Source organism: Pteronotus mesoamericanus, unplaced genomic scaffold, assembly GCF_021234165.1.
Source record: "Pteronotus mesoamericanus isolate MK-2021 breed Mesoamerican mustached bat unplaced genomic scaffold, CSHL_Meso_final contig_180, whole genome shotgun sequence".
In the NCBI taxonomy this organism is placed as follows: domain Eukaryota; kingdom Metazoa; phylum Chordata; class Mammalia; order Chiroptera; family Mormoopidae; genus Pteronotus; species Pteronotus mesoamericanus.
The window spans coordinates 1018170-1043463 of record NW_026555076.1 but is presented as its reverse complement, the minus strand read 5'-3'; the positions used below and the strand labels follow the sequence as shown (position 1 = coordinate 1043463).

Here is a 25294-nt window from a genome sequence, read left to right as displayed (position 1 = left end):
CACCAGTCTGTGCTATGAACCAGCAAACACACAGATACTCCTATAAATGATCTCAACAAACCCTCTCTTCCTTCCTTCATCCTCGCGAAATCATTCCCACTTAATGCAGTTAGTGTTCTGCATTTGACTATTAGCTGCCGTATCTAGCCATAAACTACAGACAAACATTGACTAATCGTGTCCCCACACCCACACATACCCTCACACTTAGAAACATTTCCACTGTGGTCACACGAGCCACTGAACACTCTCTCACACTTGGAGAGCATCTTCCCACAGGCTTGCTTACACACTGGCTTTTTTTATTTGTGCTCTCAACTCTCAGGTAGGAATTTCATTAACAAAGGAAAGGGAGGGGAAATCAGGAGAAAAGTACAGATGCAGGGGGAAAGAAATGACAATCGTTTTTGAAAGGGACCTAATATCGTCTCATCCTAGCCCGAACCTCCCTTATAACTCTTCTTTGTTTGTACATTCTGAGCCTGAAAACAAAAAAACTTTTCATTGATTGGGCAGTTGTCCAGGCTCTTAGCTTGGCACCCAGCCCCCAGAACTGTGAAATCAGCCTCACCAAGCCTATGTTTGAAAGGAGAAAACATCTAACTGGAAGCCCGGTCAAAATAAGGGACTTGGCACAAGGCTGCAGGGTCCTGTGTGTCTTCCTTTTCTCAGCTGCATCTCTCTCATCCAATCTTGGTGAAGAGTCTTACTTGGCTAAGAAGGAGATCAGGAACAAGAAGGCAGTGCAAGAAAGTTCCATGAGAGTCGCGTAAGTCACCGCCTGAATAGCAAACCTGAATAACCAGGAGCGATGTAACCCCAGCATACTTTCAGTTGTTTTCTTCCTGCCCACGCTGCAGGCTTTTCAGGTCCTTGCTTGAGCGTGAACTCACGGGTGTAAATAACGTGCTGTCAACAGCTTGTGTCGGGCAGACCAGCTATTTAAGCAGGCTGGCATCAGAGAGCTCAGCTTCCAAATCCAGCCTTTGCCACTTCCACGTAAGTAACTTTCAGGGGTTTGCCTTTAATACAGAGCAAATGAACTTTGTCTAGAAGTGACTGAAATGGTATAGTTATCACATTTGCTATTCTGTTGGGAAAAGGCGGAGGTAAAAGGGAGGGAGAAAGAAATTTAAGAGCTGGTCCCAAGCAGGGAGACAGAGAACGCTGTTGGATGTTAAGATAACAGATCCTGACAAAGGTGCATAGAGTTGAGGGGGACTTGGAGCAAGGGGCTCTCTATGTTGGCTTTTTGGCCAGTAGGTAAGGTGTTTTGCTCGCTCTCTCCCATCTCTGAAATACACTTTGAAACCTGCGCTTGTAGGACTGTGCCAGGTTGCATATGAATTTATTATTTAGAAGCCAATATTGTTATTCTACAGTTCAGTCTAAAAATCAGACGTAATATCATTTAAAAATACTTTTTGTGTTCCATGTAGCTGGGAAGAGGAGATACCTCTGGACTGAGTACAGGTGGCTCGACTGTAAATGTGCAGTGTTGTTTATTGTTACTTCTGGTTCTCATAATACTTACTAGTGTTGAAAATGAAAATATTGACCTTGTTTGAGATGAAAAGAAATCCCATGCTCTGGGGTTTTGAGGAAATGTAGCCTTGTGATATTGGAGCATAATGGTATCCAGATAAACTGTTAAGTAAAGTGGAATAAGAATTATTGAATATTAAGGCACAACATACCAGATAGCTTAGGTGAGACGGTCTTAAAGAGAAGAGGAATGCAAAAAGTTTCCATGAAGTAGCACTTCACTCGACAGGGTCTGAAGTATATTTAGTTAAAAGGGTTAGTATAACCAGAGCAGGCAGGGAACAAAATAAAGATACTGCGGAGGTGGAAAGGCAGGGAGAAGGGGGAGCAGATAGTAGAGTATTTATAATTAGACATCATATTCACAAAATGCACATAGGAATAAAAGGAATAAAGCATGACATTAATTCCTCAGTTCCTCCCTTGGATCAAGAACTTTGGGGTTAAGATTAAGAATTGGGTGCAAGCCAATAGGCTTTCACAGGTAGCTTCCCCAACCCCTTTGTCCCCAGCACAAATCTTGACGTTCATTTTCTGGAGAGCTAGAAGTCCAGCCCCTAAATGAAGGCCTCTGGTTGCAGCCAGTGCATTTTGTTTTTTATTTATTTTTTTTAAATCTGAGCTGGAGCTGCTGGCTAGGAACCTACAGAGAAATTGTGGGAAGTTGAGAGCCTTCACACGGCAGGCACTTCACAGCCGCCAAAATGAAGCTCAGTTGTAAGCCATAAAGGTCTGATTTCAATAAAGCAAACAATGACTAAGGGGCTTCTCTGAGCAGAGATATGTCGGGGGCCAGGAGGAAGAGAAAAAGAAATGAAAGGTGGCTCCCATTCTCAAAGAGCTAGAAATTTAAAGTACAAGGACAAAACTAATAAGAGGCCCAGTCAAAAATAGTACCTACAGTATGATTCCATTGGTATAAAATGATAGACAATGCAAACTAATTGACAGAAAGAGAAAACAGATTTGTGGTTACCTGGGGAAGGAGGGCAGGGAGAAGAGCTTGGGAGGACAGCCAAGGACCATGGAAAACTTTTGGCGGTAGTGGAAATGATCACTATTGTGATTGTGATAACCATTTCATATGAGTGAAAATGTTTCAGATTTTACCCTGTAGAGATTGCAGCGTTATATGCTAATTATACCCCAACAAACAATACTTTAATAATATATCTTTTTTAAATAATTAAAAGCATCTCTAAAAATCAGCCTATGCAAAATACTGAAAAAAAAAAAAGTATGTTGCCCTCACTGGTGTGGCTCAGTAAGTTGGACATTGTCCCACAAAGCAAAAAGTCTCTAGTTCAATTCCTGGTCAGGGCACTTGCCTGGGTCGTGGGCCAGGTCCCTGGCTGGGGGCGTGTGAGAGGCAACCAGTTGTTTCTCTCACACATCAATGTTCCTCTTCTCTTTCTCCCTCCCTTCCCCTCTCTCTAAAAAATATTGAATAAATAAAAATCTTTTAAAAAATGATTATGTCTGGAAAAAATTAGTTCAGTAAATAAAGCAAAGGAACAGACTGCCAGGATTGTGAACTTTTGTAGAGCTGGGAGGGTCCCAGAGATCATCTAACTCAGTTTCAGACCTGGGGCTGGGCCCCACCCTAACCAATTCAGTCAGAACCCCTGGGTGCGTAGCCTGACATTGTTTTTTGAAACTCCCCAAGTGATTCTGCTGTGAAACCCAAACACTGCACTTCACACATAAGGACGGTGAGTCCAGAGAGAGGAATAGGACCTCAGAGGATGAGCCACCCCAAAAGGCCATGGCTTCTGGGTCCGCAAAACCACACTCTAGCTATAGCTGGAATAGGGCGTCCAGTGTGTTTCCAGCACATTCTTGGAACCCAGAAGTGCTCTGGGGCAGCCAATGGGAGGAGTTACTCAGAGTCTCAAAGGTGCATTATTTAAGGATTGCGCTAACATGTGAGGAGGGATGTGAGGAGGGATGTTTCAAAACTAATAGCTTTCTTTTGTTCTCTACATAATATCTAGCATAAGCCAGAGGATTATAATTATTAAAAAGAATCATGGCAGACACACCAGACACTCTGCTCTGGCAGACAGCCAAGTTGTTGTTTCAGAAATAAGCATGAGTTGTCAGCATTAGGATGAGTCTATTTGGCACTACAGGGGTTTTTCAAAGTGATTTCCAGGTCAACATCAGGCAAAAGCTTGAGTGGGTGATTTTAGTCTTTGTGGCTACGGCTCTTCCTGTCTGTCCCTCACGCTGGCACTTGTGTGGGTGCAGGGGTGCCTGTGGCCTGGCTCAGCTAGCCTTGTTGTTCGTGGTTTCCCATCTGTCCTCCAATCTAAACATGCCTGACTTCCAGGGTCTCATCACTCAAGGCTTTGCTTGCCCATTTCTGAAAACTAATTAAAGTTATGATGTTCCTAGGCAGTAATTGTTTAATGTGTCAGGTCTCTCCCTGGTATATTAAATAGGTTCCAGCAAGATAACATATCTGGGAGTTCTTTGAAATGTTATATAAGTGTAATTACAATTGGTGACAATCAGGAATATCAAAGTTTCAGGCAAAATTTATAATCTCTACTGGTCAGAATTCCAAGCAATTTGCCGGGGGAAAATATACCCAGGTTGAGGGTTTTCGGTAGAATTCCTCAAATCACATCCCATAGGGAGTTCCCTACAGGCTTGTGGGCCCTGAGAGTTTTCTTTTTCGGAATTGGTTTATTTTTTGTTAAATACATTTATCCTCATCAGAGATGGTTGCATTTAATTTATCGTTCGGAAAAAATGGAGAACCATCTTGAGGCCATTAAAATGTCAAGAAATTCTGATCACAGGGCTTTATAAATTTTACCTGGTTCCTTCTCCAGAGCAGAAGGCTGCTCCTGGCAGAACAGCTTTCCCTGCCTTAGTGACAAGGAACCCTGAGTCCTGCAGCCTGGGGCAAGGCGCCCCCCTCCATTCCTGTGACTCTGGGCCCTTGGCAGCCCTTTCTTCCACTGGAGAGCTGCGATGCTGCAGCTCTGCTGGGCAAGTGGCAGCTGCATGTGGCACCTCCTGCCTCTGAAGAGGGGCGTGGCCAGGTGTGTAATTAACCTCCTTTGGGGCTGAAGCAGAGTCTCAGGCAGCTGGGAGCCCAGGGCAGCTGGGCAGACAGAGGGCACAGTCTTTACTGGTGAGAACAGCAGCGAGGAGGGGAGGGGAAGGTGAGCACCACCCTTAGCCCCAGGAGACCGGGAGGCAGGGGACTCAAGCTCTGCAGGAAAGAATTAGTCCGTTGGCATCTGGGTGGGGCCACCTCTGGTTTCAGGCTGCTGTTTGGCTTTGTCATTCCAGCGCTATTGACACACGTGGGGTTTGGGGTTTGTGAGTACAGGAGCAGGCAGGCACAGGTCAGGCTGTCCTTTTCATTTGCTGGGAAAGTGCCTTCGTGGATCGTACGCTGAACACCCTTCCACAGAACTCCAGTGTAGGTAAGTCCTAGCGGAAGACAGCCTGGCTTGGGGAGCAGAGTACGGGGCTGGTGATCAGGAACCTGGGTTTAAATTTCAGCTCTAACTCAGCGGCAATGGAATTTTAAAGCAGGAGGAAACCCAAAAGGCACCCCCTTTTATTCTCAAAAATACCTGGCCTTAGCAATGAACTATATGGTCTCATGAATACAATTCATGAAGGTACAGGAGAGTAAAGTGAGTTGCCCTGAATTTTAGGATTAGTTTACATGGCTGAGCTGACTCTGAACTTGGGCCTGCCTGGGCCTCATTCTGGCCTCTCTGCCAAGTCACTTACTCCTGCCGTGACTCAGTTTCCCTGTGGGAAGCATTGTATCTGTACCGCCCAGACAGAGAGCTGTATATTTATATTGGCTTGCCAAAAAGAAGTTCAGCATGAATGCGGGGGGTTCAAGGAATTGTTTGTCACAAGGCAAGTTACTCTATTTGCTTCAGGTTCTAATGTTATCTTATGGTCATATTGGCATATAGCTGCAATAGCAGCTCATTTGAAAGTAGAGAAGTTAATTTTTACCCATCCTCATGTAGTTTCTTGTAATTTGCTTCAGTAATTTTGATAAAATGTGACCCAACATTGAAAACCCTGCCAGATCTTTCAGAACTGTTTTTACGTGAAAAACAAAAAACGAAAACAAAAACAACCTCAGGCAGCCATCCATCACTTCTAATCTCTTTGTGCAGACTGGGCAGGAAACTAACAGCAATCATTCTAGCTATTAGAGCTAGATGGATTACGATTGAAGTTTCCTAGAATTCTTAAGGATGTGACAGATCTGCTTAGATAGTTTAGTCTTTATTGATATATTTTCATTTCCTTCCTGGGTGGTTTCTCCCTAAGGAAATTTACATAAACAACCTTCCCTAGCTCTTACATCTCCTCACTCCTTTCCAAATTTCTAGTTTACTGGTGCCCAGGAATGAAATCTGTTTTAGGGGGGAAAAAAGACAAAACTTTAATTCAGTAACGTCTGCCTGGAAGTGTTTATCACTTTATTATGCATTCTTCACACTCTTCCTGGGAAGTAACATAGCACTGCTGAGAGATGGCTAGAGCTGCGGTTTATGCCACAGGAGTGAAGAAGGCAACAGGTCATCTCCTCCTGCTTTTATTAGCATTGTACTTGATTCAGGTTCTACAATTTAAAAGGGAGGAGAGCTCTTGGGAGCAGTTCAAAAGGGCTCCTAGATGACTAAATAATAATAAAAATCCAATCTGTAATGAGCTGCAAGAGGACCTGATGTTAATTCACTTGGAGAAGAGAAGGCTAGAAAGCCACTTGATGATGGTGTGGAAGAGCGTGCAGAATGGTCACGGAGGTCAACAGCCAGCCGTTCACTTTGCCCTTTGAGAAAAAAGAAAAGCGTAAGGATTGGTGTGCGCTGCAGCACGCAGGGTGTTAGGTGAGCCATGGAGTATTCCCACACCATGCAACAAATACACCGGAAAGACTTATATAGGCAAGCTCTGAAAGATAGGGCAGTCCACAACTTTTTAGTTTTTTAAGTCTTTTGGCTCATGTTGAGTTAGTTAACATATTCCTTAATTTACCATACACAAGACCCTGCTTAAGTTTTACATCTCCATCTATTTCTTCAGCTTTCTTCTCTCCCTCTGGCTCTTTCAACTCAATACCATATTGTAAAGATATAACTCTGTGGCTAGTTATATTTCAGATATTTCTGATATATTATTTCTAACCACTTTTTAATAATCTACTGTTTATATACACTCTTTGCTTACCTAATCCTCCAGCATTAGACATTTCTGCTGCTTCCAAATCCCATTAATGACTCTGTAATGAATATCCTTATATGTATACTTAACCACCCTTTAGATCTGGTTGGTGGGAGACAGGGGAAGGGAAAGGGGCAGGCTAGATGGCCTAAGTTTCTTTAAGTAATATGGAATATTGAATTGTTCATGAGAAATGGAGACACGGGATATCACAAGTTCTAGTCTAGTATTTCAGACGTTTGGAAGTTTCGCTGAGTTCTTTAGTACTCAACTAGGACTTTAACAGTGACTGAAATAATTTTCTGGAACTTAAAGAGTGTGGTCTCGGTGCTCTCCCTTTCTCCATATCATTCTCCTAAATTTGAGCTAGTCAGTTTTAGAGGCCTTTCATTTCTCAGTAGTGGTCATTGGTTACCCTGGCAAAGTAAATAAAATGTATTAAGAAATCTTATTAGTTGTAAGTTTGAGTGAGGCCTCTAAAGTGTTTACCTGTTTTAATGATTACCAAGCCTGATGTCATTTGGTTGCCCAACATTATATTCTGAGTCACTGGGAAAGCTGGATTTGAACCTTAATAATGGTACTTTGTATTTACATAGTATTTATAATTTAAAGTGCTATTAATAAACATAATCCATCTTATTGAACCCTACAGCAACCCTGTGAGATAGGTGGGGATAGGATTAAAGCTTCAACTGTAGATGAAGAAATGAAGGTTCCAAGCAATTAAGTGAGTTGTCCAAAGCCACGTGGAGACTGAAGCGCTATTGCTAGAAGGAGAGCATGGGTCTTCCGAGGTTCCTTCCGGCCTCCTGCTGTAACACTATGATGCTCAGAGAAACAATCTACTGTAGGTTCAGAGTTACCTTGTGAGCTGGTCTTTCTGGTGTATTCATCCTTTTCAATGATTTTGTGATGTTAATGAGTAGGCTAGAGCTCCACAGCCTTTGTTTGTCTCATTAGTTTGAACACCTGTTCATAAAAACAATTCAATAAGACCCATGTAACTGAGTCACATGGCAACAAGCAACATGGATGGTTGGACTTTGGCATAATCTCAGGCTCTACAAAGTACCGGGTGTGCATCATTTTATTCATTACCTAATTATAATCATAAAATAAGAATGGTCATTAGACATAAAAAAAATAGTAATTGATTCAATTATATTTGTGTAAAGAGATAATTTCATTTTTCTCAAAGAGTCTTTTTTGTACATTTCACAATGTACAAACCACCTGAGGAAGTCATGCCTGTTTGTGTTAGGCAGGTCGCAATGGCCTATGAAAGGGCAGCCTGAACACAAACTGACTGTGCACATGGAATACCACGGAGGTCTCTAACTGCTGTTCCTCTCTAAGTAATTCTGGCTCGGGCAAAAATATTGTAGAACCCAGCACACATTTTTTAAAAAAAATCATGATGACATGTCCCCAGACTTACAAATGAAAGCCATTTTCATAATCCGGCACTGGGAAAGAGGACATTTTTAGAAAGAAACTATTTTTTTTTAATATTCTAAAGTTACTGAATGGCCATAGAGTATTTTGACAATTCTATTTACTTGATTTCCAATGATCTCTGTGTGGTGTATCTATATTAGATTTTTAAAATACCAGGCTGATTTCTATCATCAGTACATAAGGGTTTGAGCATTCTTCTTCATCTATGCAACAAATACATACATCTCCCTACTCTATAGTCTATTGATCTAATTAACCTAATTAGTGCTTTCCTAAATAAAATATAATTAGGAAGCTAAATGAGTGACAAAAATTAATAACATACTCTAAAACATACAAAGAATATTTATTACCTGTCACTTTCACTTACGTGTGCCATATTTTCTCTCCACAAACTGTTGAGAAGGTCAGTCTTTTTTATCATTTGCTTCTAAGCTTAGTAGTGCTAATTTTTTTCTATGTTTAATGGTTTTCTTTTGAAAACAGTGAAATTTCCACCCCCTCCCATAGCAGAAGTCTATTTGTCAAATTTGTTGGTGTATTAGGGCCTCAGACATTTTCAAAGAGGAGCTCTGATCATATAATCTACTTCACAAGTCTCACCTCTCCTGTATTATCTGGTTTGAAAAGCCCTGAGCACGTGGCTATGCCCCATGGAAATCTCTAGTACAAGCTCCTTTTGTTCCTTTGTTTATATTTGATCATAGGACTGAACTGTGTTTGAGATGTAATGGATATTTGCACTTATTAAGCATTAACACAACCACACTAACAATACCCAAAGCAGGCAGAGGCCCAAGCATTATTTGTCCTACCAGACAAATTTCTACCCTACCTATTCAAACTGCGATAAAAATGAAAGGTCAGGAAATTTGAAGCCATCCTAAATTCTCCTTAAGTTTAACCACACAGAGGTTGCAACAATTTGCTTTCTTAGACAGAAAGAAAAAACCACCTCCTGTCTCTTCCTGTGGTTCCATCCTCTAAGATCCTAACAGACCTGCATCTTGCTAACCTGTAACAGCCTTACAGATGCCTAAATTCAACAGGAACTTTTCTATTATTCTATATCTAAGTGAGAAATTTACCATTTCACATAAAATAAAGGGACCAGATATCTAGATCTGCCTGGGACACTTCTGATGTGTGCCTGGTATGTTGGTATAATTGTTCATAGCACCCCTTTTATACTTAAGTGTTCCAGGCTGGATGACAAGTTATATGTTCATGTTAACAGGCTGAATATTAAAAAGCGTGTTGGTTCAAAATGTTTCATGGGCCCTTCAGTGGTCCCTTGAAGTAGAAACTAAGCACAGAGTGTTTGGCAAGTCACGAACAAACCTACTTTCCTTTCTCAGGTCAATGATATCAGTAAACTGTCGATGAGGAATAACACGATCAATGAAAACCTAGGCCATTTTAATCATCAGAATTTTAGAGGAGAAATGATCTCAGAGGTCATCTGGCCCAATGTCTTCACTTTTCTGGATGAAGAAATAACATAACACTTTTGGAAATGTGTATATCATTTTAGTTCTCTAGGTTGTTTCATGAGTATAATCTCACTGGACCCCAACTGCAATAATAAGGCAAGGAAGGGAGTTCTCAGCCACACTTAGAAGAGAACTGCATTCAAATAAGCTTAAAAACCTCAGCCATGGTTGTGTGACCATTAAGTAGAGGAGTTAAAACTGGAATCCAGGTCTGACTCCTTGCTTAGTACTCTTTCTATTACTCCATACCACTTTAATATTTTCATTTAGTAATGAGGATTTAAAATGTATCCCCTGTATACAATTCATCCATTAAAGATATACAAACATTCACTTTGAATTAATCCTTTACATTAAAAAAAGAACAAAAAAAGCCACCTTTATTTCTGCTTCTTTCTTTCCCCACCTACAAAGAGCTCTTCTCAGCAACTAAACTGTTCTTGCCTGACAGCGGTGCTCGGTGGCTGGCTTAGGAATGTGGAGCATAAAATCTATCTCCTTCCTTTTCCCTGGGGTGGAAGGATGAGGAGGAGAGGACCATGAGAAGTAATCTCCGGCTTTCTCTTTATTGTGCATTAACTGTGTCTCACACAACCTACTTCTCACGTCAATACTTTGCAACATTCCTCTCCTTCCTCTTTCCCCTCTTTATTTCAGCTATGAGGCAAACACAGCTCTAATTATTATGCCTGTATAAGATAAAGACAATTCATACTTTTGCTTGAAAATAAAGTATAACCTACATGCATTCAATAGGTACTCACTGTGCACCCAACATTGTGTCAGAGACTATTCTAAGATCATCAAAAGGTCCCTTAAAACCTCTTCAATATCTGCACCAAAACCCCATTTCTCTAAGCCAAATTTTAATTAAACTGCTTTTTCTTAAATATTTGCTTTCAAAATGAAATGATTTCTTATTAAATTTTCCTAGGATATTTGAACAGGATTTTCTATTTTTTTCCCCAGTAACAAATATGTAGCATTATTAGTTACATTTCTTTTGGTGGTCTAGACTGAGATTCTACCTACAATTTATAATGTTCTTTCTAGAGAAAACTTTTTCTGAATTCCAAGCAATCATCGTAGAGATAGACCTTTGGAAAAGCAACTTTTCCAAAGGTTTAAAATAGGGAGATCTCTTATAAGGAGATTATGGAGATGAGATAGGCCTCTTTCATTTGCCCATTTATTTCTAAGAAGGTAGATTAAAAACTCCATTTATAACAGCACAGGCAAAAAAGACGACTAAGCAAAAAAGAAGACTTTATTATTGTCTTTCACTATTTCCTTTTGTTTCCACATACAAAACTTTGGAATAGAACATAAATGGGGCTAGCAATAAAAAGAGCTGGGTGTATATACGAAACTTTATGTCTGGGATTAATTAATTATTAATTCACTGCTGGAACTCATTCACAGGCACTCCCCCCTCCATTAGCTTTCATAATACCTTGCTGTTTTTTGTAAGTGAGTGTAGAAAGTCTGGACCACTGAGAGACTTGCTCCAACTACAGTTTTAGGAGGTTCCTTAATCAGTTCAACAAAAACCTGTGCATCTACAGATTAAGTAACAGAAATAGTCATGAATATCTATCTGGTCTGGTTAAAGCCCACCTTTCTATTCCATTCTGTTGGATGCTGTAGCTTTTTCTTATTGGGATACTATATTATTCACATAATGATATCTTTCACTTGTGTCTGTACCACTTAAAGAGCATGTAGGGAAAGAAAACCAGCCTGGCTGGTGCTGCTGGTGATATTAACTGAAATAACTAGCTGGGTCATAGCTGTGTCTGGTCACTAACCACGAGAAACATGCCACAGGGAAGGAGACGCTGCTCCCAGACTAGCCCCACCCCACAGGGGAGCCACAGCAGACACAGGACATCACATGACTTCTGTACCAGGTGGCTCCACATTGCTTTATTGTCCTTCTGTGCACAACCACCGATCAAGGCTCTTCTGTCTACATAGCTACTCAGTACAAGGAAGAAATACAGTGTGTGGTTAATAACATGGGCTTGCTGGGTTTGAGACTTTGCTCTGCTACTCACAGGTTTGTACTTGGGGAAAGTTATATGCACCTCCTTGAGAAAGCTATGTAAGTTTGCATCTATGTCAGTTGCTGTACGCGTAAAATGAAGACATTATGAGTGCCTATTTCTCAGATAATTAAATAAGTTAATGCATGTAAGACATTTTGGGTTGTGCCTAGTGCATTGTAATTGTTCAATAAATACTCTGTGACTATTGTTATAAGAGGGGTGAGGTTTCAGCGTGCAGTTCAGAAACATGAATTAACGCTGTGCTGTTTGGGGAAGTGAGGACCAAAAGATATTAGAAGGCTGGAAAGTTATTTTTTCTAGTGTTACATTTTGGTCTGGGGCATGGCCGGTCCTGGTTGTTGAAAACACAGCAGTGTCTTTCAAACTTAAGTCCTAAATCAAGTCACGTCAGATGGCATCGGTTAAATTCAGTTTAACAGGCATTTAATGCATACCTATTAAGTGCCAGACACTTCTAATAAATGTGTAAGAGAGGGCATATCCGCCATAGGACAGCGTATAATTTAGTGGGGAAGACAGGCTCATGAACACATTGTTTCTAAACAATTTCAATTTGGTCATTATTCTCATAGGCCAAGATGGCCTAGAAAAAAATCTACTCACCAATTCAGAGAATATTTCCTCATTAGGACATGAAAGGATAAATTAGGGAGCGGTATGGTGGAATGAGCAAAGAAGCCATGATTTTAGTGAAAATACCAACAATTAAGTTGAAATTAATGCACAGTGAAGAAGCGCTAATGAGAAAACATGCTTAAGATATGACCCCACCCCACCCCCTGCCTTGATAGTCTTGAGAAGTTCCACCCTGAGATACATCTTTTGAGGAAGCAATATAAACAGCATTTGATTTTTTAAGAAGAGTTCTGATTTCAACCATTGTGCTTTACCATTCCAGAAAGCTTCAAAAAAGGGACTGTAGCCCAGAAAGCGTGAAACTTACAAACTGTTCTGACCAGTTTGCTACTCAGGAGACACCCCACTGCATGCCTAGCTCACCTGCATTTAAAGAACAATGATATCTTGTGTAAGCAAGCACTTTACAGTTTAGAAACACTGTCCCTAAAATAATATATGAACTTAACAACAAATCAGGGAGCTCGGCAAAGGTATTACTATATTCCCTTTTCACATGAGAGAAATGGAAGCTCAGCAGTGATGTTTTGAGTGATTAAGCACTCAGGACTTCTAATTGTTTGACCTTTTTACTCCATTAACTTAAATTTCATTTTGCTCTTAATTTTGCTGTGTTTCCTGAAACTGGGGGGAGTTTCTAGGCAAGAGGAAAGTGAATCCAAAGAGGACCAGGGAAGCAGCGAGCTGAATTAGCAATCACACAGAGCACAGACAGATGTGCACATCAGATATGCAGAGCTTAAAAGAAGGCAACCCTTCATATTTTTAAGCCTTGGATTAACTAGTGAGCAATGCAGTCCCAGAGCAGGGCTGAGACATGGAAAACCAAACCTTATGACATCTTTGCCTGACACAACTTGGGGCAATGAGGTACTTGGGGTGGTATGGTCCCTGGTGACCGGATGGAATGACATGACTTCAAGTACAAATTGGCATCTCAGTCTTCCTGCCTCACTGAGTCAAGTGCAGCATGTTTGCGGATAACATCATGCTTATCCGTGTGAGCTAGCCGGGGGTTCTGCATGTGCCTGGGACTGTTGCACTGGGTCAAAAGTTAAGAGATCAGATCTTACTGGACAGACTTGAAAACACCTCCCCAATTTTCTTTGGTAATTTTATTTGTTTGTTTGTTTGTTTATTGTTCGAGTAGAGTTGTCTCCATTTTCCCACCACCACTTTCCCCCACCCCACCCAACACCAACTCCCACCCTTAATCCTACCTCACATTGGCTTTGTCCATGGGTCCTTTTGCATGTTTCTTGATGACCTTTCCCCTTCTTTCCTCCATTATCCCCACCTCCTCCCCTCTGGTTACTGTCAGTTTGTTCTTTATTTCAATGTCCCCGGTTATATTTTGTTTGCTTGTTTGTTTTGTTGATTAGGTTCCACTTTTAGGTAAGATCATAAGGTATTTATCTTTCACCACCTGGCTTATTTCACTTAGCATAATGCTCTCCAGTTCCATCCATGCTGTCGTGAAGGGTTGGAGCTCCTTCTTTCTTTCTGCTGCATAGTATTCCCCTGTGTAAATGTACCATAATTTTTTGATCCACTCATTTACCGATGGACACTTAGGTTGCTTCCAACACTTGGCTATTGTAAACTGTGCTGCTATGAACATTGGGGTGCATAGATTTTTTGAGTTAGTTAAAACCTCCCCCAAAATCTGCACCTCAAAAAATGGAGTCAGAACAAAAATTGAAACGGGCAATTCTATCATCTCTGTTGCCTTGGTGTCAAATAGACACTAAGGCTTTCCCCGGGGATGTGTGGGGGTCTGCAAGAAGCCTGCAGCCGTAGCTAAGGGAGTGAGGCTGGAGAGACCACAGGAGGCCAGCAATGGACTGGCCCACACAGAAAGACCGGACCCCCAGTCCCAATTCTTCATGAAAAGTGACAATGACTAAAATTAAAGCTAAACAATCCAAATAGGTGATTCAGAGATATTTTTTAATTTCTTTGAATTTTTTAATCCTCATCCAAGATATGTTTATTGATTTTAGAGAAAGAAGAAAGGATGGCAGGGGAGTGGGGGGAGAGAGAGAGAGAGAGAAACATTGATCGGTTGCCTCCTGTATGTATCCAGACTGGGTATCAAACCCTCAACCTTTTGGTGTACAGAACAACACTCCAACCAACTGAGCAACCCAGTCAGAGCTCTTCGAATTTCTGACATCAATAGAGTATAAGGAGAACATACAGTATTTTAGAAGTCTAAATTAATCTTGACGCTAATGATATCACAAACTGCCTTACTGCTGTTGCCATAAGAAAAGGTAGAACTCTGAGCCTTCCTCTGGCCCTGTAGACAAGTTAGCCTTTCCTGATTGCAAAACAGGACTAACTCCATTCTAATTCCTTAGAAAGTATTGTGAAAGAAACGAAGAACAGTAATACCAGCCTGCTTTTGGAATGTAGCTCAGCACCCGATCATCATGGTACTGCAGTTCCAACACTTGAATGCATTATTTGATTTTACATACTTATAACCATGTGAAACTCATAGTCTAATAGTCTCTCTCTTTTATACTTCCTCTCTAGCCCTACATTCTTTCCCCTAATTTATTCAGTCATTTTATATTCATCTCATGGTTTTAATATAGAGACTTTGATATTCAGTGTTTTGGAGGGGGCAATAGCTGACACAGTTAACACCATTTGACAGTGCAGAATCAAGTTCTGACTCCCAGGAGCTCTGTAGAAGAGAAAATACCGTATTTTGCCATGTATAATATGCTCCCATGTACAATGTGCACCAATGTTTTGGGTCCAAATTTTCAGGAAAAAAGTCTTTTGTTTTAATTTTTTAATTCAACTTTTTTTATATGTATATTTAGAAACAAAACCGATGATCATATTCCAGGGTATTATTTTGCATACAGATATCATTATTGCTTTCTAGAGTTGCACTTTAAAAGAGAAAAACATTTATTTATTTTTAGATAGAGAGGAAAGAGGGAGAAAAAGAGGGAGAGAAATATCAATGGGCAGTTACCTCTTGTGTGCCCCCTACTGGGGACCTGGCCTGCAATCCAGGCATGTGCCCTGACTGGGAATCGAATCAGCGACCCTTTAGTTCACAGGCCTGTGCTCAGTCCACTAAGCCACACCAGCCAGGGCTAGAGTTGCATTTTTAATACATAAGCATAAATTAAAAAATTATTTAAAAAATTTATATAATATGGAATTAGTACTACCCATGCATAATGCTCATCCTTGTTTTCCCCTCAAAAATTTGGGCAAAAAAGTGCACATTATACACGGCAATATGGTAGTACCATTTTAAACATCGTACAGTCAGGGTGTGCTGTAATTAGTTTTCCATACATCTTTTGTATTGTTCTTGGTCACCAATGGAAATAACAAGCTGGCCTGGAGACAGAGTCTAAATTCTCAAAAAATACCTCAAATCTCCTCCTGAGCTGGAACAGGAAATACTTGTAAAAGTAAACAGTAAACATTTGGAACCTTTTGGCCCCAAGAAGTTAAGCATGCTGAAAATATAAATAGCCTCAAGAAGGTTTAGATATTCATGGACAAAAAGGACACATAAAAATAATAGCAAAAAATAAATAAAAGTTTGGCAATACAAGTGTTGGTGAGGATGTGGAGCAAAGGAAATACTATACATTGCTGGTAGAAATGTAGTTTTGTGTTCAACAACTTTGAAAAACAAGTTAATATTATGTTTTAAAGTTAATAGCCACATACCTTATGACCAGTTCCACTCTCTATATATGTCCTAGCCCTCCTAGATGTGCTTTAGAAGGCATACATGAAAACGTTCAGAAAGGCAGGGTTCATCACAGAAAAAAGAGAAAAGAAAAAAAGTGGAAAACCCTCAAATAGTCACAAAATGAAAACAGCACTGAATATGAATGACTTCTCTAAATGCAGAAAGATGGGTGAATCTTGGAAGCGCACTGATGAAAAATGCAATTGCAGAAGAATTATATGTACTGATTCTACTTTTAGACAACTCAAAAATATACAAAGCTAAAAAAAAAAAGTGTTCTTTTAGGGAACCATACATATGTGATAGAACTAATTTTAAAAGTAAAGGAAGGGTAAAAAAAGAAAAAAAAGAAAAGCAAAGGGATGATTAATACAAAAATCAGAACCTTGCTTTTTCCGCTGGAGGCAGATAAGCCAGAGGGCGGGACAAGGGAGGAAATAGGAGTACCTTCCACAGGCCTGGTGATGATTTAATTTTTAAATTGGGTGGGGTTCACTAGTGTTTATTTAATTTAGTTTCATAACTTGCATGTACATTACACATAGGCTTAGACAATAATCTTTCAGTGGGAAATGAAAATGTTTACTTCCCTAATCATCTAGATAGACTTGATGGAAAACAACTCCCATGCTTACTCTGAAAATGTAATTTGGTACCAATAATCGGATGAAACAGAAGGAAAACCATTGGTCTGATCAAGAATGTCTTTTTTTAAGAAAAAAATTTCTAATTTCAAAGTAATAAATGTGAAAAACTAGAAAAATATAAAGAAGAAAAAATGTTAGGTCATCTGTAGTTCCACAATCTAGATATAAACATTATTGATGTTTTGTTACATTTTCCTCCAGTTTTTTTTTAGTATGTAAAATTATAATCAATATAGCATTTAAAAATGCATTTTCCCATGCAAGTATGGAATCTTGTTTCCCTGAAGACAGCAGTGATGCTGTGTGTACATGGTATATTCATAGTCTAATGTTCAGTTTTAAGTTCCATTATATAAGTTGTCTATATAAATGATAACTTAACTTTTAGTATTTCCTTCACTAGAAAATCTAAGGAATAGGACAATCAAACTCAAGGCTGCCAAATCTTTTACACTGTAATTTTTAGCATCTAAATCAGTTATGGAAATTTACATGATGGGTTGGAAGAAATTTTTCTTTTGATGACCTGCCTTCTTAAACTCTGATCTCAACACAAAAATTTGTTGTTCTGAAAGATTTTAAGAAGAGTTTTACATTATTTTTAATTTTTGAAACCATGGCAAATTGTCTTTTGATCATTCATAATTTTAAAGGCAATTTCCCTATCCCTGACCATATATACAAAGGATTAATAGCATGCTGTTTACATCTTTATCCAATGTGTTTTTTTAAAAGCTTATTCCTTAAAAACTACCCCAACCTACCTTCTAATCAACTGTTTAGATGATACACAAAGTTAACAGTTAGAAGATATTTTAATGCATCTCTGTAAGTATAAGGTATGCGTTCTAAACATTTATCGTTGATTTTAAGTATTAAACATCAAAATCTTACAAGAGCTGGAAAACTTTGTGTCTCTCTCACTCTAGATTCCTAAAATGTGGTTCTGATTCAGGAGACCTGGGTGTGCTTGGACATTTCTACAGGTGATTCTGAGGCCCAGCTAGGCATGAGAACTACTGCTATAAGCTTAACAACGTTAACGAATAAAAAACCAAAAAAAACCCTTCTTCAACCAGACCTGTGTTAGCCTGGGGAGGCAGATCAATCAATAGTCCACTCCTATGTGTCAATTTCTGAGAGACATAGCTTGAGTGATCCCCCTCCCACCTGGTCCAGAGTAGTTCAATAAGTGATGAGTGGGAAAAATCTGCCCGCTTCCAAACACCCACCACTTTTCTTGAGGAAAAGGCAGCACATCATTTTTTTTTCACTTAAGAAAATAAAAAATGCTTCAAGAGCCTATTGCCTCCAGGAACTTCACAATAAATATAAAGGAAATTCAAGCTAAAGAAAATTGGGAGACGGCCCTAAAGAATTATTCATCTGTTTTTTGTTTTTTTTTTGTTTTTGGGGGGTTTTTTTGCTTTTGGCCAGTTCACCATGGGACTCTTTATGAAGCATGTCTGCCACTGATAATCTTTTTCTCTTGATTTGATATTAGTGGCTTTACAAAGAGTTCAGAAAGGCTGGGAGAGGGAGATGATAAATGTGAATCAATAGCAGGTTACCAGTTGTAGCACTTTCTGTGAGCTAGTACATACAAGCAAATACCTAAAATAAATAGCTATAGGATTAGGGGTCACAGGTAAAACTGTCTTCTCAGGCCTTGGAATTAAAAATTTAGAAAAAAAGCCAGCAATTTTCATTTAACCACCTTGGAAATGTTTATGCGTTATCTTCCCCTATCCACAAAAGAAAACACAACCACAAGACAAATTAGTCTTTGAACATTTCATAAGACATTAACAACCACAACAACAATAGAGCTTATGCTAAAATTAAAGTTTAAGAAGCTTTAAAATATTTTTAGTTCTTTTCATCTGAAATTGTTTAGACTACCTTCAGAGAAACTTTTCAACAGTTTCCTTACTGGAAAGAGCTGAGAAGTTTTATAAGGCCAAGGTCACTAGAATGATTTGATTTACAAGTTTCCTTTAAAAGAAAGAAAGATTAAGAAGAAACAAAACAGCAGCAGCAAGCACTTTGTCAACCAAAGAGGGCTGAAATAACAGAGTTTTGTGAAGTAAAGAAGATCTGACTGCAGAGGTTAGATCTTTATCTTAATTTCTAGAAATCAGGTTTGTTTGTTTGTATGGTGTACCTTGGAGAAGTAGGTGCTTTCAAACGGTCCTCCCACAGATCTCCTTAGCAGCCAGCCAAGTCTGATCGATGGTCCTCAGCCAACTAACCTGGGTACTACTTTCAAGTCAATCAGGGCCTACCGGTGAAACCTCATACAAATCCTATAACAGGAAGCCACAAAATACAGTGAGGGAAAATGTACCTGATTAAATGGAAAAACATCAGCTGTCCTTGACTTATATAATAGCAATTAAATAATAAATAGATGGAAAGTATATGCAGAACAGTCCTTGAATCTGAGTGCAGTTTAAAAATCAGTACATTTGATTAATAATTCTGAAGGACTGAGGATTCCACGAAGTAGCAGCAAAAGTTTTCAAGGAAGAGCCAGTATAACTGTGTCAATGGAACTAGATGGAACCTTTCTAGGGCAAGAGATAAAGCCAGAGGCAGCAGGGTCCCCTCTCCTGTGTTCTTTTAGGCAAAATGAGCAGTGGTGGGTGGTTCCAGTGGGCGGCTCTGGCTTGAATTGATGCCCTAAAAGGGCAGTCAATGCCCATTCAGAATGGCAACAAGCTCCTGCCTGCATTTAGACTGTTGCCCTCCTGACTTTTTTTCCTGCCACACTAGAGACAGAATGGGCTGTTGAAAAGGGTCTAGCACATCAGAGGACTGAAACCGAAGCTAAGGCTTCCCATTCTAGGGTGCTAGTCACTACCTGGGCCCCACTTGGGAAAGTCAGTCTTCCTGGGCCTTGCTCTTCTGGGCTGTTACAGGAGAAAACTGGAACTAATCTCCAAGATTCTTTCCAGCTCTGAAGTCCTGTGTCAAAGAAAAGGGGGAGACAGGGGCCAGGAGAAGAGGAGGCATCTCTGACCTGACTGGACCCTGTCCTATCTCAGCATGGTGACAGGAATCACCGCTACAGAACTTTAGGAGGGGGAGCACTGACCTCACCAAAAACACAGAGAGATTTCCCAGCGACCTGACAAGTGGCTTGAGCCCAAGACTCTCACACAGTAGAATGGCTTCCTGTCTTACTCCAAAACCCCTTCAAATGACCTAGAGGAGAAAGGGAAAGCCACTTACTTAGGGAGCTTGGGGTGCAAGTCACCATAGAAAAGGTAACAGCATCTCACGGTAGAAACAGTAACACTATGCAGGCAGATCAGTGGAGGGTGGCTCTTCCCAGGCACAAACCACATCAAAACATGCTCAGGATTGCACTGGATGATTTTGCAATTGTTTGTTACAACAACAAACCAACGTGATTCCCACACTTGCACTTGTCTCCTCCAGTCAGCAATGTCAAGTCCTGACCTGTTTGTACCAAATCCACAACCGAGATCTCGAAGATTCTAACTTAGACCTTGACATATTTTAAATTGGGAAGAGGAAGTGGAGGGGTGTACCGCTGCATTTATTTATTTATTTAGCCCCTTATTCAGAGATTCAGAGTCTACTTAGGAGTGGAGAAGATGCAGCAGGAAGTCATGTTGCTCCAAAATCTGTTGGAGCAATGTTTGGCTCTAAATCAAGGAAATAAAAGAGACTTTGAAGCTTAGAGTTGGACCCATTCTCTTAACTTTACAGTATATTTTAATACAATTACAGAGGACATCTGAGATTTTAAAGATCTGAGGTGCTGTAGATGCTCCTCAATTGGGTTTTAGCTGTACCTTGGAAGTCCTCACCTGGAGGGGACACATAGTGAAGTGGGCTCTCTCCGTGCCCTGTAGAACAATGGCCACGCCACGCGGGACCGTGAACGGCCAGGTTGGCCAGAGGCCTCAGACTTCTACCTAAAATTTGGAGCGGAGGGATGGGGGAGGAGGGTGCAGATTGCAGTGACTCAGACAAGCCCTCAGGTGAAAATTTCTCCTGATGCTCAGTTCCCGACCTTGGGCGCTCCAGGGTAAATCACGTCTCTGTGGACCTGTCTCCACCTCTGTAACAGGGAGAGATTAAAAGCGCCGCCCCATTTCCCCAACTTTAAGAAGTCGCTTCTGCCCTGTGGGCTATTTCTTCAGAGGAGGTGTGGGGTGTACAGCCAGCCCTCCCTGGCGAGGGCCCCCTTAGAGGCGAACAACGCGAACTGGTGAGCGCCCCGCCGCGAACCCCACCCGCCCCGCCCCGCGCCATCTGTCAAGACAGTCACCCACCCACCCCCGGCGACTCCCTCTTCCCCATGGGTCTTTGAAGAAGGTTTTTCAAAATCACCGCGCGCTTCCTTCGCTCCTTCCTGAGGCGGAGAGCCTTAGGGCCGGCAGGGCGCACGGCCTCATCTTGTTCCCAGCCGCGCACATCGGCCCCGCGGAAAATCGCTGTAAGGCTCCCGGGCAGGTCCGCCGCAGCGGCAGTCGCCGGGGTCCCGCGCCGCCGCGCGACTGCGGGAGGGCTCAGCCCCGCGGGCAGAGGGCACCCAGCCGCGCCCCACCCCCGCCCCCCGTGCGTCCCGCCCGCCGCAGCCGCGCTCACCGCCCGGCTTCTGCTTCTCCCGCAGCCGCGCCGGGACCATGTCGGCGGAGACTGCGAGCGGCCCCACCGAGGACCAGGTGGAGATCCTGGAGTACAACTTCAACAAGGTCAACAAGCACCCGGACCCCACCACGCTGTGCCTCATCGCGGCCGAGGCCGGCCTGTCTGAGGAGGAGACCCAGGTGAGGCCCCGCGCGCGCCCCGCCTTTCCCGGCCCTGCCCCCGGACCACCGCGCAGCCCTCGCCTGGGCTGCCTCGCCAACGTGAGGGCGCCCCGCTCCTCGCCTAGTCGCCTCCCGCAGTCGTTCCGCGATCCCATCCCGGGAGCCCACATCCTGCATCACTGCCCCCGCCGCACCCCAGCTCCCGGCCCCAGGGGCTCCCCGTCTGCTTCTCCACCCCTTGCCTGCGGGCCCCTCCGGGAGTCGCTTAGAAACCTCACGTTCATCTTTCCTTCTCCCTGCATTTCCAGTTTCCACGAAAGCCCAGGATAAACGCTCTCCTCCCTCGGGGTTGGGAGCAGCGTCCCTGACCCCGCTCTTGCCTTGCATTCCCGGGCTGTTTTCCCCTGGGCTGTGAGCGAAACCTTCGCGAGAGGAGCCGCGTGCACTTGGAGCCCAGCCTTCTCAAATCTATTATCCGCGGGAATGTCAGAGCTGGGGGGGACCTTAGCGATCAGCTGTAAATTCAGCCCTCGGGTGTGGCGAACGGGGAAACGGAGGCCCAGAGGGAGGGAATTGCCAGGAGGGCTCGGGTCGTTAAGCACGCTTTTTCCACCCTATCACATTCCAGCTTCCCTTTAGCTGCAGAGCTAAAATTGCCCATAGCCTGGGAGATTTGATTCGGGTATTTAAAAATTCGCCAGCTCTAAGATTTAGATTTTTTTTTTCTGGACTTTTCCAAGAAGGTAGACAGTACAGCTGAAAGGAGTGGAAGCAGATGTGCCCTTAAATGTATTGATTTATTTGTCTGTTTTTAAAACCTGTATTATCCTGAAAATTGTTGAGGGTAGAGAATGAAACACTATCCGTGATTATGAACCTCCAAGTGCAGTGTTGGCTCCTCCAGCCGAATTTTCAAATTTATTTATTTATTGATTTAGTAAGCCTGCCTAAAGTCTGACTTTTATTTTCCCTTTGGTCATGGGAAGGTAATTAGTTATGCATGATAATACTCCTTGGAACTGCTCCAGCATCTTTCCCACGGGAGCCCAAAGCACTTCACACCTCTAGTCTCAGCTCTAAGGCAGAGGTATTCTTGTTTTTCCCATTGCACAGACCAGAGCATCAGACACTTTGTCCTCTCCTCCGCGTGAGCCACACTCAGGTGAGGCTTCAAAGCTTGTAATGGATGCTCCGGTGGATTCTAGAACTAAGACCCTGGACCCCAAGTCCAAAATGACTTTTACTAATTAAGCCAAACACACTTCGGGTAACTTGCTTCTAGAAAATCCTTTTTCCTAGGTGAAACAGAAAGTCACGTATGCCTGTTTTTAGCAGAGGGAACAGCAGAACTTAGTAGAAGGTGATTGACTGTAACCCAAGTCTTACAGCTCATGTTTCTTGGAACCCTCTGAGGAAGCAGCCTCATGAAGTTTTATCATTTAATATCCCACGCTATATTTAGAAAAGAAGAGGGCTCACAGAGACAATAATTACTCATCTTTTAAATAGAGGGTGTAAATTTATCATGGGCACAGCACCAACTAGGGGTCTAAGCTCTTCTCAGCCTCTGATTCTCCCGTGGTAAATGATCATCATTCCCAGCCTGTAAGGCAGAATAACTATGTTGGCCTTTGTAATGGCTAATGCTTGCCAGGCATTCTTCCAGGCAGTCTCTAAGTACTAAATCACTTACTTGTCACAGCAGTGCTGTAAGGTATGCACTATTAGCCCCATTGTATAGGTGAGGGAACTGAGGCACAGAAAGGTTAAATAACTTGCTCAAGAATGCAGGTCAGGCCCTGGCTGGTGGCGCTCAGTGAATTGAGCAATGGCCTGCCAACCAAAATGTCACAACTCATGCCTGGGTTGGGGATCAGTTCCGCAGTTGGAGATGCACATGTGCGAGAGGCAACCAATTGATGTTTCTCTTCCTCTCTTTCTTCCTCATTTCCTCTCTCTCTAAAAATAAATAAATAAAATCTTTTTAAAAAGCAACAACTAAGAAGTAGCAGAGCTAGGATTTGAACCCTTGCAGACCTGGGCATAATCCAGACCCCTAACCAGGATGCTATAGAGGCGAAATGCAAACAACTTAGTGGGTTGTGAGGAAAAGACCGAAAACTTAATTTATATTTATTTCTGAAAAAAATCTATGCATTAAATGACAATCATCTCAGGCTATTTTTAATCTTTCCTCAAGATTGACCTTATATTAGAGAACTGGAATGAAATCAAGTGAGGGGCGGGGAGAAACGGCACCTGCTTCTCTCTGTGATTGAGGTCAGCCAATTCACAGCCCTGCGCAGAGGTTCCTGTGCCCTTCTCAGCCAGCCCTTCTTCCATTTACCCTCTTCTACTTGCCTCGAACAAGACCCAGACCTGAAATGACTGGGTGTGAGGGCGAGTCAGCCTCACAGCAGGGCCCCTGGCTTCCGTTTCCTGCCATGGAGGCCAACACCTCCTCCCCCCACCCCCCACCCCCGCCCTCGCCCCCCCCCCTCCACCCCGCCGAGGTTGCCACAGCTGGTCTTGCCGCTCTCTCTTCCGGCATAGACCCGCAGGGAAGCATCTGAAAGCCCAGTGCTCAGAGACAGGCAACACTGAGCAAGTTCAGGAAAAGAAGATTCCAAGGTAGCCCTCTGTCATCCCCGCTGGTTGGGTCTCATCTTCCAACTTCCCATCCCCCCCACCCTCCTGCCCACTTCAACCACTTCCCAACCCCTCGCACCCCAGCGTGTGCTGGTGAATGAGAACGGTTTCTTCTTTAATCTTCTCGAACAACCCTTATATTGTTAGAAATGTCTTCTTTAAAAAAAAAAGTGTGTTCTGGAGATATTATGCCAGTGATAAAATTATTTTTATTTACAGCAGGCTTTGCAGGGACCCTTTAAATAACTCAGGGAGGCCAGGATGGGCTGGGCCTGCACATGAGCAGTGCCCAGGATTAGCACACCCCCTGTTTCTATTCTTTATTACTGTTGTCCCTTTACACAAGGGAAGGTCATCAAAATAATTTTAATTTCATATACCCAATTCCCTCATTCCTAACACCCTCACCTCCAGAATTAGAATCATATTCTTCATTTTCCTAGAACAAGTAATACGTTAGTGGAAGAAAAATAAGCACAAGATGCTCCTATGAGATAATAAACTAGAGTTGATTCACAGCCCCGATACTTTGGCAGGGGCGAGAGGGACTAAAAGGGTGAGATGTTCTCTGACTGGGGGCTTTGATGACCTCTTTCTAACTGTCCCAGTGTAGGACCATGTTCTCTGCTATGGAGGGGGGCACCTATAGGAACCTCAAGTGATGTGAAGGGTAATCTAATGGAAATAACTTTTTAAGTTGCTTTTGCTGGGATCCTAGAATAGGTTTTTCTTATGACAGTAATTTGATATCTCCTACGTTTATGTTAGATAAACCTGACAGAATACCAACCCCTGTATCTTTTTTGTTTTGAAGTCAGTGTTAGGAGCCTCTGGGAAAGCGCTTTCATCAGCCCCTTGGGAGGCTGAGATGATCTGGCGTTTTCTATTATCACTGATTCGAGCCCAGTGTAGCTGGGTAGCTGGCGTCGGTTCTTAGAGAGGCTTCCAGTATCTTTATCTGCTCTTGATGTCCTGGGACTATTCCCAGAACTCAGTGGTTTTAGTTGTTAGATGTTTATCAGTGGAATAAAGACCTCTAAAGGTCTCCCCCTGA

General features: G+C 42.2%; 1 protein-coding gene across 8 annotated transcripts in view; it reads left to right on the top strand.

Moving 5' to 3' along the window:
- The first annotated feature begins 331 nt into the window (after positions 1 to 331).
- HOPX (HOP homeobox) overlaps positions 332 to 25294 on the top strand; it is a 29222-nt gene continuing 4259 nt past the window's right edge. The window contains exons 1-4 of one of the 8 annotated variants that reach the window (XM_054566778.1): positions 636 to 769; positions 861 to 999; positions 20907 to 21047; positions 21453 to 21609. In XM_054566778.1, coding sequence (XP_054422753.1) covers positions 21466 to 21609 — 144 coding nt within the window. In that variant the 5' untranslated portion in view covers positions 636 to 769; positions 861 to 999; positions 20907 to 21047; positions 21453 to 21465. The other 7 variants (XM_054566775.1, XM_054566774.1, XM_054566777.1 and 4 more) reach the window with 7 other exon arrangements.